General features: G+C 49.1%; 1 protein-coding gene across 4 annotated transcripts in view; it reads left to right on the top strand.

Moving 5' to 3' along the window:
- GSG1L (GSG1 like) overlaps window positions 1–19,406 on the top strand; it is a 202,077-nt gene that overhangs the window by 159,117 nt on the left and 23,554 nt on the right. For 2 of the 4 annotated variants that reach the window (XM_077907118.1, XM_077907121.1), the window contains 2 exons: window positions 4,063–4,174; window positions 16,597–16,764. In XM_077907118.1, the coding sequence (XP_077763244.1) occupies window positions 4,063–4,174; window positions 16,597–16,764 (280 nt within the window). The remainder of the gene's footprint in view (window positions 1–4,062; window positions 4,175–16,596; window positions 16,765–19,406) is intronic. The other 2 variants (XM_077907119.1, XM_077907120.1) reach the window with 2 other exon arrangements.

The following is a 19,406-nucleotide window of genomic DNA, read 5'->3' as shown; positions in this document are numbered from 1 at the left end:
GATGGCACAGTTGGTTAAGTGTCTGCCTTCGGCTCAGGTCACGATCCCGGGGTCTCAGGATCAAGCCCAGCTTCATTGTTGGGCTCCCTGCCCGACAGGGAATCTCCTTCTTCCTCTCCCTCTTCCCCTCCCCCTGTTTGTGCACGTGTGTACTTGAGTGCACTCTTTCTCAAAATTAATAAAATTTACAAAAATCAGTGGAGAAAGAACAGGTCATTCTATAAGGATTCGAAATAATTAGCTGCTCATTAAATAGTTAACTTAGATCCTTAACTCGAGCCATTCACCAAGATAAATTCCAGGTGAATTAATATAAAAATATAGGAATATAGGAACATGTGTCTATGATGCCACTTTTCTAAAAGTAGACACAGGCAGCAAAAACCGAAAAGGAAAAGACTAGTAAATTTGGTGATATCAAATATCAAAAAGTAGGACAAACACGGCTTTATCCATAGTTGCCAAAACTTGGAAGCAACTGAGATGTCCTTCACCTGGTAGATGACCCACAGGTGAATGACCTGTGATGTGTCCAGACGGTGGAATATCATTCAGGCGCGAAGAGCTATGGAGGAACCTTATATGTGTATTGCTAAGTGAGAGAAGCCGATCTGAGAAGGCCACACATACCGTATGATTTCAACTATGTGACATTCTGGAAAAGGCAAAGTTATGAAGGTGGCAAAAAGATCAGTGTTTGCCAGGGGTTTAGGGATGCAGGGAGGGAGAGGGGTGAATAAGTGGATCCCAGAGGATTTTTAAGTCTGTGAAACTATTTGACACAGTAATGATGGATACATGTTACCAAAGATTGGTCAAAATCCATAGAAAATACAACACAAAGCGCAAACCCTAATGTAAACTAAGGATCTAGCTAATAGTAATGGATCAGTACAATTTGTCAATTGTAACAAATGTACTGCACAAATGCAAGATGTTAATCACATGAGAAACTGGGAGGGTGGCGACCAGCAGCACAGGGAACTCTCTGTAAGTCCCCCTCACTTTTTCTAAGAAAACTTGAAACTGCTCTAAAAAAAGTAAAGTCTATTAATTAAAAAACAAAAAGATGTTCAGCACATAGGAAAAGACAAGCAGTAAACTCTCTGTAGTCTATGCAACAGGCAGGATTAATATCCAGGATACATAAAGAATTCCTACCAATTAATAAGGGAAAGTGTAGTTTTTTGAAAAAAGAAAAAGTTGACAAAGGATACAGACAGGCACTATATACACAGAGGTAGGAATGATCTACCCAAAGGTGATCAGTGATTGGGTGAAAGGTGCCCAAGCTAATCTAGCAATGAGGGGAAAATAAAACTTAAAACAGTGTTGAAGTGTCATCCTGCATCATGCAAGGAGCAGTTTTTAACGTGTTAGCATCTCCAGTGTTGGTGAAGAGCCGGGTAAGTCCCCCCAGACAGCCGGCAGAAGCACAAGGTGGGACAACCAGCGCGTAACAGCGATTTCCCAACATTGACTCAAATTTAAAATGCATATGCTTTATGACCCAGAAATTCTTATTATTCCCTCCGGAGAAATGTTTGCTGATACACAAAGACTTGCAGAAAGGTGTTTATTGCAGCACTGCTTATAGAGCAAAAAGCTGGAAGTAATTTAAAACCGTCAATTGAGTGGATAAATAAAACACGGTGCTTGGTTATTAAGAAATCATATACATCGGTTCCAGAGAATAGGGTATATCTGTTATGTACCTTTGGCAAGTTCACCCAGAATTGTATCAAGTAAAAAAATAAGATCTCCCTGTGGCTCACCATTCTCCTCCTGCCAACAGACTGAGCCCAGGCAGAGAGGACCAGAGAGGACGCTGTTGTTGGATGTGATAGCCCAGGACAGTTCTGTGCCACCTGCCAGGGCACAGCCAGGGATGCGGTCTAGGGTGTACTCGGGCCTGGCAGAGATAGCTCTGGGTAGGCTGGGACTTTAGGAGGCTCCGGTGCCTGGATTTCCTCCCTGGATTTCCTGACTCGAGTGCTCCCACTGGCTTGCATCTGAGGTCTGAGAATAGTGGGAACTGTCCATGAGGGGCTGACCCAGGCTCAGAGAGGTGCCCAGCCACCTCTGTCTCCACTGGGCCCAGGGTCCAGTGACTGGAGTGAGACCCAGAGATGTGCTGGAGCACCGACTGTGCACACCTCTGCTCTGCTCTGCTTTCAGTGACAGCACATGGGTAGCTTGAAATTGGCCATAGTGGGAGTAGTTGCACCATCGAACTTGGCAATCACGACCATTTGGGACTTTTCTTTTCCCTCTGGAGAACCAGTGGCTAAACATTTATCTTCACACTATGGGAACACGGGATGGCCCCCTCCTTCCACTCCCCACGCTGGGTTCTAGGATGCAGAGCCCTGCTGTCTCTTCTGTCTCTGCTTTATCTCCACCTCTTCTCCCCTTATCTCCACCTTTCCTCTTACCTCCTCTTCAAGAAGAGGGGAGAGGGTGATCAGGCAACCGAGGGAAGACAGATGCATGCTGGGCAGCATGGAAAAGGCCCTGGAGTTGAGGGCATTTGGATCTGCACACCAGTCACAAAGATGCCATTGACTCCCTTTGTGACCATGGACAGACTCCAGGCTTCTATTTTCTCACCTGTGAAATGGGTATAATCATATTGAGGGCTACTATATACAGCTGTGCAAGAGGGCTTCTGCTTCAACTCCAGGGAGGGACATGCACGTAGACTGTATTGTGAATAGAGCCTTATGGAGACGTGCAGTGGGCAACCTGAACAATGGTACATAGGCCTGATCGTGGTACTTCATGATACTTCTGAGAGTTGTCATGAAAATTAAGAGGGAATAACAGAATGCGTGGCACATAGCAGGTGCACAAGCATGATTACTTTCCTCGTTATCTACGTCTTCCCTCCTCATCAATACCTTATCACTCTATCTTAAAGTCAGGTTGATGAGGGCTCCCGACGCCACCATCCATACAGAGAATTGCCCCCAGGGTTCTAATAATCCTGATAGCTGTAATGATAACATACCCCCTAGGCACCGACACTACCCTTCACCTTACCAGTCACAGTCTTCATCTTAGGGCTCAAACACTTGAAGCTCAGAGAACGAAGCTTTGCCCAGTGCTACAAGGTGAAAATGTGATGGAATAGGATTCCCACTCAGATCCTTGGGAACCCAAATTCTCCCAGCCAGTGGGCTCAAAGATTTTTGACCATGAGCCACAGGAAAGCATTTCTTATTTCAGATACATGAATAGAACTGAAAATTTCACAAAACAATATTCACTCTTGCTACACTTGATGGTATCAGATATTTCTATTCTATTCCGTCGTCGTCGTTGTTGTTGTTGTTGTTTTAATGCTGGCAATCAGTGGAGGTGATTTCATGACCCACTAGTCTAGTGAGTCCAGACCTGCAGTTTGAAAAATACTCTCTAGGCTGCTTCTCCCAACTATAGTGCACAGGCTAACTTCGGCTGATGCCTGCTTTTGTAAATAAAATTTTATTGGGGGCAGCCCGGGTGGCTCAGCGGTTTGGTGCCACCTTTCAGCCCAGGGCCTGATCCTGGAGACCCTGGATGGAGTCCCATGTCGGGCTCCCGCATGGAGCCTGCTTCTCCCTCTGCCTGTGTCTCTGCTTCTCTCTCTGTGTGTCTCTAATGAATAAATAAATAAAATTTAAAAAATAAAAATAAAATAAAATTTTACTGGTACGTCGCCATACTCATCCATCTATGTATTATCTGTGGCTCTTTTGTGCTATAGCAGTAGAGAAGTAGTTGCAACAGAGACTGCGCGGACCACAGAGCCTAAAATATCTGCTTCTCTGGTACTTCACAAAGTTTGCCCATCTGGGCCCAGATCTGACTCTGTGTCTCCTTTGTTTAATTTCTCCAGGCCTGCCCTGTGCCCTCTTGCCCAAACTCCAGCACCTTGGCTGGCCCAGGAAAGCACCACCCTCGGGCTTCCCGCTGGGGTCCTGCCACCAGCCCTCTGCCTCCTGTGCTGTCCCCCAGCACAGACACAGGGGGACAGAGCCCCAGATGGCCTCCTGACCCCTTGTTCTGCTCCGCCCACAGGCCTCCTGGGAATGGTAGCCCATATGATGTACACACAGGTGTTCCAGGTCACCGTGAGCCTCGGCCCCGAAGACTGGAGACCCCACTCCTGGGACTACGGGTGGTCCTTCTGGTAAGTGGCTTTGACCTTCAGGCATGCTGGGACTTCAGCAGTCGGCCCAGCTGGGGGAGAGAGGGACAGAAGATGAAGGCAAAGGCAGCCCAGAGTCCAAAGGCACTTTGAGACCTTAGAGCTGGGGTTGGCAGACTCTGGCCCATGGGCCAAATCTGGCTCACCACCTGTTTTTATGCAGCCCTCAACCTAAGGATGCTTTTTACATGTCTAAATACTGGAAAGTAAATCAAAAGAAAAGTAATGACATCTTGTGATGTGTGAAAATGAGGCAAAATTTCGATTTCAGTGTCCATCAATGCAATTTCATTGGGACAAAGCCACACGCTGACCTGTTGCCCGTGGCTGCTTTCACGCTACAACAGCAGAGTTGTGGGTTCTGGTTGTGACTGACACTCGATGGGCTGCAAAACCTAAGATATTTACTCCTGACGCTTGACAGAGAAAGTTTGTCGACCCTGCTATACAGGCTGCTCTGGAAGGTGGAGATGGAAGCTAGCAAACCGTGGGGACCCTGGGGTCTGACAGGCTAGGGATCCAAAGGAAGGCAAGACTCCCAGGCGTAGGTAAACACGGGGTATGTATTGTTAGTTCAGGCAACAGAAGAGTCCAAGTGGATCAGCTAGGGTGCCTTGGGTTGTAGCAGAAAAATCCATCCATGTCAGTCCAAGCAATGTGGAAATAAGTTGGTTCCTGTAAGTGGAAGGTGCAGCCATGTCGTGGACTTCAGGGTATGTTCGATCCAGAGTCTCTGATGTCATCAGGACTGACTGCTCTTCCTCGGTGATCATCTGCATGTTAACCCTATCCCTGGGTGGGCTTCCCTCCTGGTGAAGTAAAAGCTGCTCCTGAGGCTGGTGCTTCTTCCTCCACATCACAGGAGAAGAAAGGGCTTCTCTTTCCCCAACATTGACTAGAATCCCAAGCCTCCCTCGCATGGACCTAGCTTAGCTCATTTTCTTTCTCCTGAAATCATCACCACAGCTGAGGGAATGTCATGAGCTTATTGGCTTATCTTGCCCACACTCACCTCTGGAATGAAGAATGAGCCAGAAACTCGCAAATGGTGAGTAGGTGGAATGGATGCTGGGTGAGCTACTACACGGTCAGCTTCAGGCACAGCTGGATCCAGGTGATCGGGTGATTCATCAGGAGCTTAGGCAATCTCCCCTCCCCACTTTGCTGTCTCTGTTCCCTTTGTGTTGGTTTCATTTGCAAGCAGTTTTTCCCCAAGCAGAGATGGTCACCAAGCCCAGCTCAAGGCTTACATTTTACAAATGCAGCAACAGTAGCAGAAACATGGGGCTTCTTTCCAATATTTCCAGCCAACATCCTGCTTATGGCTTTCATTGGATTGGCTTAAGTCAGGTGTCCACCCCATGACCAATGATTTAGACCCTGAACAGACTGGACTACTCTCATTGGTCTGGCCTTAGTCACAAGGTCAAGCAGGAGGGATTGGCCCCACCCAAACCCTTGGACAAAGAAGAGGAGGAGAGGTCCCCCAGCAGAAATTTGGGGGTGGGATGGGGTCATCAGAAGAAGGAATGCATGCTGGCAAGAATGCGACCACAGATGTCCATTACCCAGGGTCTGCAGGTCTGCAGACCATTTATCCACTTAATTACTTTACATGCATTTACTGGATGCCTACTTGGGGACAGCCACTGTCCTAGGAGCTGCAGGCACAGCAGTGGCCAAGACACTGTTGTAACAGGCCATTGAGACAAGTACACAAGCTATCATGTGGTGATGGGGGGTTCAGAGCACAGAGGAGGGGTTGCTGACCCAGCTTCGGGCAGGGAGGGTCCTCTGGGGAGAAGGTGGCCAGGCAGACTGGTGGAGGAGGGAACGAGAGAGTGTGCTGGGCAGGAGGAACAGCAGGTAGCAGAGGCTTTGGAGGAAGATGGTCAGAGTGGAGCAGGAAGGACTCTAACACAGAAAGACCCCCTTTCACCCCCCACCGTGGGGACTCCTGCTAATTGCTGCCCCTTCCCCCTCTGCTTGGCTCCACTCCTGTAAAGCCATGTGCCTTAAAGGGACCTGGACCCTCCAACACCATCCTGATCCCTTGAAGTGGAGGGACCGCAGGGAAACCAGCTAAGGCTCTGACCCCCTTTTCACCCAATGCTTCCCTCCGTCTAGCAGTTCTTGCCTGAGCTCTTGACCTCAGAAGCTCGTCATCTGAGCTAGAGAAGGTGACAAAGGAAAGGAATGAACATTTTTAAGTGTTGAGCCTGTGTGTGATAATCCCTGCCATGTATGGAGCGCTGGTATGTTGCCGTAACAACACCATGGGGCGGGTACTTGGTGGAGAGGAAACTGAGGCACAGGGAACTTAAGTCACCCCTCCAGGCTGTCTGGCTGCTGAGCGGCAGAGCAAGGATCTGAACCCAGGCAAGTCTGGCCTCGGAGCCCACACCCTCAGCCTCTGTATTTTGCCTCTCCGAGAATGGGTAACGCAAAGACAGTTTGTAGATATGCTTAGCACACTGTTTGACGCATGGTAAGTGCTCTTAAACACCAGCCTTTCTTTTTTTTTTCTTATTGATTTTATTTATTTATTTATTTATTTATTTATTTATTTATTTATTTATTTAGAGAGCACCAGTTGGGGGAGGGGCAAAGGGAGGGGGAGAGAGAATCTCAAGCAGACTCACGCCGAGTGCAAGTATGGAGGCTGATATGGGGCTTGAGCTCATCCTGAGATCATGACCTGAGCCAAAATCAAGAGCCCAAGAGCCCGACACCTAACTGACTGAGCCACCTAGATGCCCCAGACACCTGCCCTTCTAATATTACTGTTATTGGTATGAAATTAACATATGCAAAACCCCCGTGTTGCATGTGTGAAAACTAGGGCTCAGAAAGGTTGGGTCAGTCCCCCAGGGTCCCACAGCCTGAGGTGGTAATAGGATTCTCAGGTCTCTCTTTCTAGGAGCCCCTAGCTCTCTACCCTGGCCCCCAGCATCTAAAACCAAGCCTGCTGATGTCAGCCACAGCAACCTTTCTTTCTATGGAAGCTGGGCCTCGTGGCTTGCTCTTCTGCTCCCTTGGGGCTGGCCTCGTTCTCATTTGACTTATTTAAGGCCGGGGCCCAACGTGCGGTCCCTATTAGGGCTGATCCATTTCTTCTTGTCAGCAAGGCCTGCAAGATGGATCAGCCCCATTTTTCATCCTTTGCTTTTGGGGCCTCGCCAGGGCTGTGCAGTGTCATTTCTCTTGTTTAATATGTGTGAGGCCATTTGTCAAAATTCTGGACCCAGCGCCTCCCCTGTCCCTGCCCCAGGCACCAGAGAGGAGACCAGCTTTGAGGCCAGGCAGCGCCAGCCTCTTGTCTCCCCACCCAGCAGGGCAAGACACACCTCAGGAGTTTGGGAGGTGGGGGTTAAGAGGTCAGATATCAGAGATGCCCAGCTGATGTTAGGCACCAGCTTCTGGGAGGAACATCTGTGCAGGAAGAGAAGTTTCCATGATTGGGAGTCAGACAGCCTGGCTTACAGTTTACCCTGACGTGCATGGCTAGGGTGCTGTGGGCCGGCAGCGCAGAGGTGTGGTTGAGGCCAGAGGAATCAGATGACTTAGGAACAGACTCTCACTCTGACTCTTGCTGGCTGCAGAGTTGCATGAGGTCACTCAGCCTCCCCATACCTCAGTATCCTCATCTGTAAAATGGGGATGGCATGAGTCTCTACTCAGGGGGCTCTTGCAAGCAGTGTGTCAGTTTTCTCTTCATTTATAACACATCACCCTAACATTTAGTGGCTTAAAATAAAAATATGTTACTGTCTTTTACGGTTTAGTGGGTTGACTGGGCTTAGCCAGGTCGTTCTTGCTCAGGGTCCTGCATGACACTTAGGTGGGATGTTGGCTGGGGCGGCATCATCTGGGACGTGGCCAGGCAGGGTGTCCAAGCAGGCCCCGCCTCCCAGCACTGGCTGCGGTGCGGGCTGGGGGCTGGGGGTCAGCTAGGCAGTCAGTGGGAGCAGCCTCTTGCGGGGAGCAAGGACTCCAAGAGGTCTGAGCAAAAGTGACAAGTTTATGACCTTGCCTCAGGAGTCACACTGTCACTTCTGGTACATTCTGTTGGTCAAGAGCAAGTGATGTGGCCGGATTCAAGGAGGAGGGGCTGCACAAAACGTGAACTTCGGGAGGTGAGGCCCCTGGTGGTGTGAGGGTCATCTCTGGTTAGGAGCTATGATGAGGACCATGTGAAGTGACGCAAATGAGGTGCTTAGCACAGAGAGTGTGCTCCACAAATGTTGCTGGAAAGGCAAGCGATCCAGCCTCTCAGTGTACTCGTCTCTAGAGCAGGTAATAGTGATGTGTGTTTCATAGGGTTGTTGGAGGGACTACGTGGGACCAAGCTTTTAAAGTGCTTGGCACACAGGAAGTGCTTATAAGGGGCAGTGATCATAAACGGTGGTAATGACACTGAGCCTTTGGTAATGCTGCTCTCACTTGATGAGAGGCATGTGTCCCGAACGTCCCTGTGGTGACTTCCAGTGGGCAGGCAAGTGGTCCCTTGCTGTCTGGTCTCTGGGCTCCACCTGCCTTGGACATGCCTCTCACATTTGCTCCCAGGATGTCAGTGTTTCCTTACGATCCAGCCCTGCCCATGCCTGACTCCCCACTTTGGCCCTAAGCTTCAGAACCCCATCGTTGCCTGAGCCCGGGACCCCTCTAGTGCTCCTACCTTTTTTCCCCCCAGCTATGTGGGTCCTGAGCTGTTTGGTCCTGTTTCCCCTGAGCTGTCTGGTCCTGCTGCGCTGACTCCCACAGAGGAGTTACCATGTCAGACAGTTCAGGGACCGGGACACAGCCTCAGAAAGAGCAAAGGCTCAGGTCACACAATCATCCTAGGTGCTGCGAACTGCATGCAGCCTGGGGCTGAACCCAGCCCGGTGATGTTTTGTGTCCACCTGCCACGGTGTTATATAAAAGATGTATTTGGGTGCCTGGGTGGCTCAGTCAGTTAAACATCTGCCTTTGGGCTCAGGTCATGATCTTGGGGTCCTGGGTTGGAGCCCCTCCTCAGGCTTCCTGCTCAGTGGAGAGTCTGCTTCTCCCTCTCCCTCTGCCCCTCCCTCCTGCTCATGCTTGTGTTCTCTCTCTCTCTCTCTCTCATACACACACACACACAAACATACACACGCACACACACACACAAATCTAAAAAAAACTATTAAAACTACAATGTTTAAAAAAATAAAAAATAAAATATGTATTTGTTTTTAACATCTAAAAAAGTAAAACTTTTACATAAATATCCAAGTTTGGGGCTTCTCTTCACCATTAGAAGTTATGGCCTTGCCTAACTGGCATTGCCACATGGCAGCGGGAGCTGAAGCTGAGTGGCGGCTGCCCCTTTAGATGGGGCACATGCTCTCCAGGTCACCGTTGTCCCCACCACTCCTTATTGCCTTATACTTTCCCCAAATCATCATCCACCAGACCCTGCAGGAATTTGAGTTGTGAAGGAAGGTCAGCATGGCAGTTTTCCTGGCGATGACAGGAAAGTGGAAAGCTAGTCACTTTGTTCTTCTCTTTTGAATTTGACCAAAATGGAGAAAGATTTTTAAAAAGCCCCCCTCCTACCACAAAACAGTGAAACCCCAATCCTGAGCATTCAGCCTGCAGACTGACTGTGGGAGAGGATCATGGAGTTGTACTTCATAAGAGCTAGAAGCCCAGAGAGGTTAAGCAGTTTGGCACAGGTCACAGAGCAAAGAGTAGCAGGTTGGGCCAGTACTGAGTGGGTGGTGCCTCTCTGTGTGCCTCTGAGACTCCGTCTGTGTGAAGCGCAGTGGCAACGAAGGCTAGCTTCTTCCCTCTCTTGGGATCCTAGGCTGCCCTGCCCTCTCTGCAGGCCGTAGCTGGCATTTCAGCAGATTGACCCCTTACGGGTGGGGCTTCTGCTGCTATCACCAATGAAGAGCCTTGGCCTCAAAGAGCCCCTGGAGAGGGTGTATTTACTGATGTCCCTGCTGAGAGGCTGTGTGGTCAGCAGGAAGCTGGAAACTCTCACTTTTTCATGTATTGCCAGGCAGCTAGCCTTGGCCTCCCTTTGTCTGAGACCAGGGAGGGAACGGTATGGCTGGCCAAGGGTGCCTGCTGGCCATGGTTGGACTAGCTGGGCTTCTTGAACCTGCCATCATCAGCTCTTGGTCCCTTCTGCTCTGGGGCACTGAGCATTTGTGTCCTGACCTGCACAGTGACTCTGTGCCTATCTGTCTTGAATGAGGATGAGGGCTGCCTCTCTCAGTGGTCAGTAAACAGTCTTCCCACTGAGCAGGGCCTGGGGCAGATTGCAAGGTGGCATCTATGTATGCATCTCTGAATCTGCCTCCAGCATCCCCTCTGCCCTGCCCTGCAGCTCCCAGAGGACAGAGTGGTTGACAACCACTGTGTCGACCCTATCACCCTCGCATTTCCTCCCTACAGTGTCCACTCTGCTCTTGGCTCCAAAAACCAGGCCAACCTCCCACGTATCTCCCTGCACCAGCTCAGAAGTGCACCAGCTCAGAAGGGCAAGCTGCAAACATCAGCAGGTGTTCCAGCCCTGAGGTTTTCAAACTCTGCCCTGCGTGGGGGCCCCGGGGGGTGTTAGGATGAGGCACAGCAGGGAGATTCACGCAGGCAGCCCTGAGCCCTTCATCCACATGAAAACCAGGACGGTGTTTTTATATCAATTTGTTCAATGTGTTATCATCGTATCTGTATTACTTCATTCTACAAATATTTACTGAGCACCTACTGTGTGTGTTCTAAGTGCTAAGGATATAGCAGTGAACAAAACAAAGCTCCTGTTCTCACGAAGCTGAAGCTCTGGCATGGGTGGAAAGAACATCAAAAAACAAATAATTGGGACTACCACTTCTGGAAGGATGAAGTACACATACTTCTCCCTATTTCTCCTGCTAAGTATAACTAAATCCTGGAACATCAGACATAAAGCACTTAAGCATAAGAAGACTCTGAAGAGCGGACAGAAGACAGTAGACTCAGTAGACTCTCTCAGGGTCTGAGAGACAGCACATTGGTATGGACTTTTTGTCTAGTGCATCCCACTTTGGAAATGAAGAAGTCAGCAACCCAGCAATGCCAAAAGGTGCGCACATACACAAACACACACACACACACACACACACACACACAGACCCCACCAAAGGTCTGCTTTCTGTAGCCAAAGGACCAGAGAAGGGGGAGCCTACTAAGAAAACTTAGCAATAACTGCTCTCTATAGTCCTACATCACGGAAAACAAAGCACAAGCAGACCAACGGTTGTGGCTTGACACCCCCTGCCATACCAAGCTTGGATTCACCTCCTCAGGCTGCAGTGAGGCACCTAAGTGCGTGCCCCCTCACCTGCTGTGGTGATGCAGGAGTAGGGAGCTGGGACTGTCACTTTGCTGGAGCAGTAACAAGCCCCACCCATCCCCAAGTGGCAGTGGAGATCCCATGGGGAGCCTGGACCCTGACCCCAGCTGGCAGTAACATGACTGAATGTGTTCCCCCTAAGGCTGGGAACACCACTCCTTCAGCATGGTGCTAGAACTTCTCAGGAGTGCAGGACAGCATGAAAAGTAAAGCATACAGACTGGAAAGTAAGAAGTAAACCATACTTATTTGCAGATGCCACGATTGTCTATGTAGAAAAATCCAAGAAATCTACCAAAAAATGCCTGGACCTAATATAGGAGTTCAGTATAGTCTTGGGATATGAGAGAAAAACCACAAAAATCAATTATACATACATATCTCTAAGATTTACTGAATTTAGAGAAAGAGCCTGTGTGTGTGTGTGTGTGTGTGTGTGTGTGTGTGTGTGTGTATGAGTAGGGGGAGGGGCAGAGAATCTTCAAGCCGACTCCCCACTGAGCATGGAGCCTGACATGGGGCTGGATCTCACGACCCATGAGATCAAGACCTGAGCCAAAACTGAGAGTCAGATGCTCAACTGACTGAGTCACACAGGTACCACAATCAATGTTTTTTAAGATTTATTTATTTGAGAGAGAGAGTGAGCAAGAGAGCACTAGCAGAGGAAGGGCAGAAGGAGAGGACAAGGAAGAGAAAGAATCTCAAGCAGACATCCTGCTGAGCGTGGAGCCAGATGCAGAGCTCAGTGTCAAGATCCTGAGATCACGGCCTGAGCGGAAACCAAGAGTCAGATGCTCACCCAACTGAGCCACCCACACGCTCCAGGGCCCCAATTATATTTCTATAACATTGAGCAGTTGGACAACAAAACTAATAATACAATACCATTTGCACTTAAAAAAAAGTGAAACACTTTGTCCTAAATCTAACAAAACTTCTGTAGGACTTGCATGCTGAAAACCACAAAATGACAATGAACGAAATCAAAGAAGATTGAAATCAATGGTGAGGAATACCATGTTTGCGGTAAAGACGTCAATTCTCCGCACGTTGGTATATAGGTCTCATGAAATTCCTATTAAAATCTCAGCAAGACTTCTTGTAGGTATAGACAAGATTATTCTAAAATTTATTAGGAGAGGCAAAGGAACTAGAATAGCTAAAACAAATTTGAAAAACAAGACTAAAGGTGGGAGGAACCAGTCTATCCAATTTCAAGACTTAATATATAGTTACGGTAGTCCAGACTGTGTGGTATTGGCAGAGGGATACACAGAGATCAATGGGACAGAGTAAGGGACCCAGAAATAGACCCACACAAATAGGCTGAACTGATATGTGACAAAGATGCAAATCCATCCAGTGGAGTGGGGGAGGTAGCCTTTTCAACAAATGGTGCTGGAACTATTGGACATTCAGAGACAAAAAAAAATCAATCTAAACTCTATGCCTTGTATAAAAAATAACTCAAAATGGGTCGTGGACCTAAATAAAAATTGTAAAACTATACAATTTTTAGGGAAAAAAAATAGAAAATCTTTGGGATCTAGACCTGGGCAAAGAGGTCTTGGATTTGGTATCAAATGGATCAAAAGCATAAATGGAATATATAATAAATTGGATTTCAACAAAATGAAACACTTGCCTGGGCAGCCCGGGTGGCTCAGCGGTTTAGCACCTGCCTTCAGCCCAGGGTGTGATCCTGGAGACCCAGGATCGAGTCCCACGTGGGGCTCGCTGCATGGAGCCTGCTTCTCCCTCTGCCTGGGTCTCTGCCTCTCTCTCTCTCTCTCTCTCTCTCTGTGTCTATCATAAATAAATAAATAAAATCTTGAAAAAAAAGGAAACATTTGCCCTGTTACAGACCTTGTTAAGAGGTTGGAAAGACAAGTTACAGAGGAAGAAAGTATGTGTAAGCTACAACGTCTCTGACAAAGGCCTAGTATTTAGGATCTGTACAAACACTCAAAACTCAACAGTAAACAACAACAGCAGCAAAACAATCCGATTAGAAAGTGGGCAGAAGAACATGAACGGATATTTTGCCAAAGAGGATAAACAGATGGCAAGTAAGCAACTGAAAAGATGTTCAACACCATTAGCCATTAGGAAAATGCAAATGAAAACCACAATGAGGTGTTACTACACATCTATCAGAAGAGCTAAAATAAAATAAAAAAAAAAACCAAAGTGACAACGTGACATGCTGGTGCAGATGTGGAGAAACTCTGTGATATAAAGGAACAAATGGTTGATACACACAGCAGCCGGGATGACTCTCCAGAGTATTATACCAAGTGGGAAAAGCCAATCCCCAAAATACGTGCTTTGTGCTTCCATTTATGCAACGTTCTTAAAATGACAAAGTTGGAGAAATGAAGAACTGATTAGTGGTTGCCAGAGGTTGGGAGGGGAGGGGGGGTGGCTGTAAAATGGCAACAGGAGGGATCATTGTGGTGATGGATAGAGACGCTCTGTATCTTGACTGTATGGGTGTCAATATGCCGGCTGGGGACTGTATTTGCAAGATGTTACCATTGAGGGAAACTGGGTAAAGGGTACATGGATCTCTCTGTATTATTTCTTACAACTAAATGTGAATCTATAATTATCCCAAAATAGAAGGTTTCATTTAAGAACAAAGAATAATAAATAATAGGAAGAAAAGCTACAGGAGAATTACAGGGTGTGGTGAGGGCTGAGATGAAATCGAACAGGGGTGTGTGACAGGGAGAGATGCTCCTCCTCTGGTTGGGTCATCAGATTTGGGAGTTGGACCCGCTCCTAGATTAGATCCCTGACCGTAAAGACTAGAAATTCACTTTAAAACTAAGCTATGTAAGAGAGAGGAATCTATAGAAAGTAATTGTCCAAGAACTTGGGTTGCCAATGACAGACACTCAATCCAAACTGGCTTAGGGAAAGAAAAACTCATAAAGGAATTGGGGCTCCCATAGCTGAAAAATCCAGGGATAATGGCTTCATCTTAGGGATCTAGCTCTTTTTCATGGCCCCCCTTTGAGTCAGCCTCCTTAGCAGGTTGCATAGTGGCAACATAGTCCCCAGAGCAGCTCCAGGCTCAGATGCCACCAGCTTGGCACCCCAAGACAAAGATTTCCAAGAGTCCTGCGATTGAATCTCATTAGCCTGACTTGGGTGTCACATGCCCATCCTTGAACTAATTACTGCATCTAGAGGGAAGAGATGATCTCATTGACCAGGTGATGGCCGTGTGATCATCCCTAAAGATTGAGGGTGAAGCCAGCTGCACACAAACCACATGGCCTCAGAGGAGGGGAGCACCTGGATCCTTAACAGAATGGATGCTGGTCAGGCAAAACCAACCTGTGTATCCTCGTGGAATCCCAGGAAAAGCCCGCTTCTTTATTCTCCATCCTCATGTTCTGAATTTGCACCTCTGTAGTTCAAACACACATCCCACGCTGAGCTAGTCTTGAGTGTCATTGCTCCGAGGAGAGAATATCTGATTGGATCACCTTCGGTCAGATGTCAGCCCTCATCCAATCATCTGTGAACAGAGGTCGGGATCACCTGCTGGACTCTGATGGACAGGACAGTTCTAAGAGGGGCTGTCACAGATACTCAAGAGCTTCTGGGAGGTCTAAATTAGCTCCTTATCATGAAGGAACAAGGAATCTATTAATGGTTTGGGCGCTAAGGGATAGGTGATGATAGGGGATCCCTGCAAGAAAGGCTGAATTCTCATACTTCCCCTTGCTTTCCTTCTGGGTGTCCTGGGGCTGACGAAGAGAAGAGCAGTGGGTGTGAAGGTGGGCTGCACCGCATGGGGGGTGATATTGAGAGAACCAACAGGTAGCTGGCAGAAGGGGAGGCTGGATGCCCTGAGACAGGGCCGTAGCACTGAGCCCTTGATTTGGAGGAAACCAGTCATCAAGGCAGACACTGGGGAGCAGGGACCTGGACACCAGACTGGGTACAACAACCAGAGCCAGGCAGGTCCCCACTGCTGGTTCTAAATGTTACTGCCCAGTTTTGGCCAGAGGAAGTAGGCAGGAGGCCACTTCTCGAATGGACCCTGGGTCGGAGAAGCCTGGCAGCCTGGCTGGCTGAGCTCCGAGCCCCACACCCCCCTTTCCTTCTTTCCAGTTGTGGATAGAAAAGATGCTCCAGCTCTGGCTGGCTCCGCGTACACATCAGGTGAGTGTGGCCAACAGTGGCCAGCTGTGCTTGGAGGAAGAGCGGAGCAGAACGCCACACGGGTCATTGTAACTTAATCTCTCAGAGGGAGAGTTTGGAAATGAAGCCAGACAGGAGTGGTAGTAAGAACCTTGAAACTGCGGACGGTAGTAATGACAGCAAACCTGTCTTGGGTGCCTACTGTATGCTCCAGGCGCTGTTCTGAGATGTTTTGAATGGTTCATCTCCTTCAATCTTGGCAACAACATTGTGAGCTGGCGCTTGTTATGTCCCCTAAAATGACATGAGGAATAAGAGGCAGAAAGGTCAAGCAACTTGCCCAAGGTCACACATGAACAGAGGTAATTTAACCCCCACGGAAACCAGCCTTTAGGGTGTCTGACCCCCCCTGCTTCTCTATTATTAACTCCAACTAATCGCACTCTCCCTCACTCCAGCGTCCCAGCCAGTCTCTGGACTGTTCCTACTGCCTTGCGCCTCCACACCTTTGCACACGCCCTTCCCTCTTCCCACAATGCCCTTCCCCTGCTGGCAAGCTCTCTCGTTCTCCAAGACCCCATGGAAGCATAGTTGTGTTCTGGTGACCTTCCTTGAGGCTGGCACCCTCGGATGGAAGGTCTCGCTCTTGTCTTGCCTCCCAGTGATGAACTCTTGTCATGTCTGCGTCAGAGTGTACAGACTGTGAGTGGGGCAGGGACCAGATCTTCGTCTTCTCCACAGCAGGACCTGCTCTAGTCTGGCCCAGAAGATGCAGCTGTGCAGGGTTGAATGCATGTCTGGCAGGGGGAGGGGAGAGAAGGGGGGCTTCCTGTCCCCTGCCCACCCTCACTGTGGCACCTCTCTCCTCGTCTCTTGGCAGCCTGGCGTGGGGCTCCTTTACCTGCTGCATGGCAGCCTCTGTCACCACACTCAACTCCTACACCAAGACGGTCATTGAGTTCCGGCACAAGCGCAAGGTCTTTGAGCAGGGCTACCGGGAGGAGCCGACCTTCATACACCCTGAGGCCATCAGGTACTTCCGGGAGAGGTCAGTGCACATGGGGTCACCTCTGGCCACCATTGGGAATCCAGACCCCAGGGTTTGGCCTCAGTGGCCACAGGGCTCTAGTCAAAAACTAGAGTGAATGATCTCACAGAAGCATAGTAGGGGGTAGTGGGGTAGAAGGGACAGGCTGGGGGAGGCAGAGTTTGGACCCCACTGTGTTGGAATTTCTGGGACATTTTGATATTTTATGAGACGTGAGGTTGCCTTGTGATCAGAGCCCAAGAACCCAAGAAGAAGAGAACTGAGTCTGGGTGTTTGCTATTTAGCCTCATGCTTCTTAGGGGCATACAGAGAAGGAACTGTGGTCTCCTTCTTGGGCTCTGTCACAGCATTGAGTGAAAAGAGGACCCAGCAGTGGGATTGTTGATGACAGGTGGAAGAGTCCCTCAAGATCAGGGACTACATCTGATCACTTGAGTCCTCAGAGTCTAGCTGGGAATAGAAGTGCCAATAAATTGTGTGTGTATGAATGGGTGGATGGATGGTTGGGTGTATGTATGTATAGTTGGGTGGGTGAATGGATGGGTGGATAGTTGGATAGATGGATAGATGGATGGATGAATGGGTGGATGGGTATATGTACATATATATGGTTGGGTGGGGGCGGTGGATGGATGGATGGATAGTTGGGTGGGTGGATGGTTGGGTAGATGGTTGGATGGTTAGGTGGAAAGATAGATGAATGAATGCATTTGTGGATGCATGGATGGATGGTGGATAATGGACAAATGGAAGGACAGACAGGCACATAGTTAGCATATTTCCTGGGACCACCTCCTAAGCAAACTACCCATACCCAAATTCTTATCACAGGGTATGCTTCTAGGGGAGCTGACTGGATATGCAATGATGCCTTTTAATGGCAGAGAATAGAAAGGATGTCAGGACTGATGACAAGAATCTGAGGAGGAAAAGGGGAAGGATGCTGCGGAGCTGGGTAGCATTGAGGAGCTGGACTCTGTGGGGCAGTGGAAAGGTTTCAAGCTGAGGAGTCACATGATGGAGGCCACACAGGAACCTCTCTGACTGCTACACACCCTGTCATCTGTCCTGTGCCATGTAGGTCTCCTTTCTGTCCCTTGAACACCGCAAGCTCAACCCCTCTTGGGGCCCTGGCCCTTGCTGTGCTCTTGCCAGCAGCACTCACTCGGGTCTCAGCTTGAACATCATCAGCTTGGAGAGGACTTCCTTAATCACTCGGTCTCAGTTGGTCCCACGCACTCTGTCCTAGTCACTGTTTTTTCGGAGCGCCTACACAACCTGACCTTATTCTGTTTATCGGTTTGATAGTTTGTAGGCTGTGAGCGCTGTGATAGACTTGGCTTCGCTGTCTTGCTCCCCGCTGTATTCTGAGCGCCTACATCTAGGCCAGGCACCAAGTGGGTGCTTTTTTATTTTTCTTTGCGTAACCAGCTCAGTCCTTCTCTCTGGAGACCTCAGGCCTGGCTGTCTCATGTCCTTTCAGCTCAAACTTCACCATCATTGGGCAAATTCAGCTTCACAGCACCCCCATGCCAGAGTCCCAGGTCAGGTGTCCAGTCTGGGGACCAGGCAGCTGTGGCCAGGGAGCTCAGGCAAACAGGGTGCCCATGGCTGTGGACAGAGCGTGCTCTCTGGGCAGGTGGCAGTGACCAGCATAGGACGGGACCTGCAGTAGGCACTCAGGAAACATTTATAGGAGCCGTATAGACAGCTTGATGTCTAAAACCGCCCCTGAACACTGTGTCCTCAGCCATCCGCTCGGCTGCAAGAGAGCCTGAGGCAGCCACGGGCAACCTTGTTTTGCTGAGGCAGAAAACAGGACCTCATAGTTCTCCATCAGCGAGAAGTTGCTGTTTTCTGGGGCCCTGGTTGAAACTGTCCCTATCAGCTCAGGCCCCAGCCATGTGGGGGCAGACGAACGGTTCCCAGCATATGTGCAGCATATCACTTTACACGTTCATAACTTGAACATTATGCAGAGGTTCATCAAATTTTATTTCCCTTCCTCTCTGAGGAGAGCATTTCAGCTTAGCTGGGCTGTTCTAATTTCTTTTTTTTTTTTTTTTTTTTGTGCCTTCCCTACAAAGAGCTCAGAGTGCATGGATCTCTTTCTGCCCAGGTTTGCAAGTGGCCCAGCAGCAAGCAGCAGGGCTCAAATTCTGCAGTGGCCAGTGTCCTCAAAACTGCAGCCATGGACACCAGGGGAGAGATCTGAGGGGCCCACCTGCCTATACCCCCTACTCCTTGAGGGGTGGGGTGTGCCCTGGAAGGAGCAGGGGTTTGGGGGGCCTAACTCGGAGTGCGTGGGTGTTCCAGGCCTGTCACTTCACTGTTGTGTGATTTGGGGCAAGACTCTGTCTGGGCCAATGTCCTCTGACCCCCAAAGGGAGAGCCCAGAGCCACCAGCATCCTGGGAAGTCACACTTTGAAAACCCAGGTAACATCCTGGGCACGGTACTGCATTTTGTGTCAGTGAGTCTGTTTCTTCTGATGCTGATGTGAAATATCAAGCTCGGTAATAATTAGGTGATTAGCTTAGGAGACGGCATTTTGAGATCTTAGGAATCTAGTAACTGTATTACTAACCACAGCAGGCATATGGTGCTTGCCCCGTGCCAAGTACTCTTCTTGGGTCCCCGTTT

The sequence above is a fragment of the Canis aureus genome, chromosome 8, assembly GCF_053574225.1.
Source record: "Canis aureus isolate CA01 chromosome 8, VMU_Caureus_v.1.0, whole genome shotgun sequence".
Classification (NCBI taxonomy): Eukaryota; Metazoa; Chordata; class Mammalia; order Carnivora; family Canidae; genus Canis; species Canis aureus.
The sequence above is the reverse complement of the archived record's forward strand: the minus strand, read 5'-3'. Positions and strand labels throughout refer to the sequence as shown.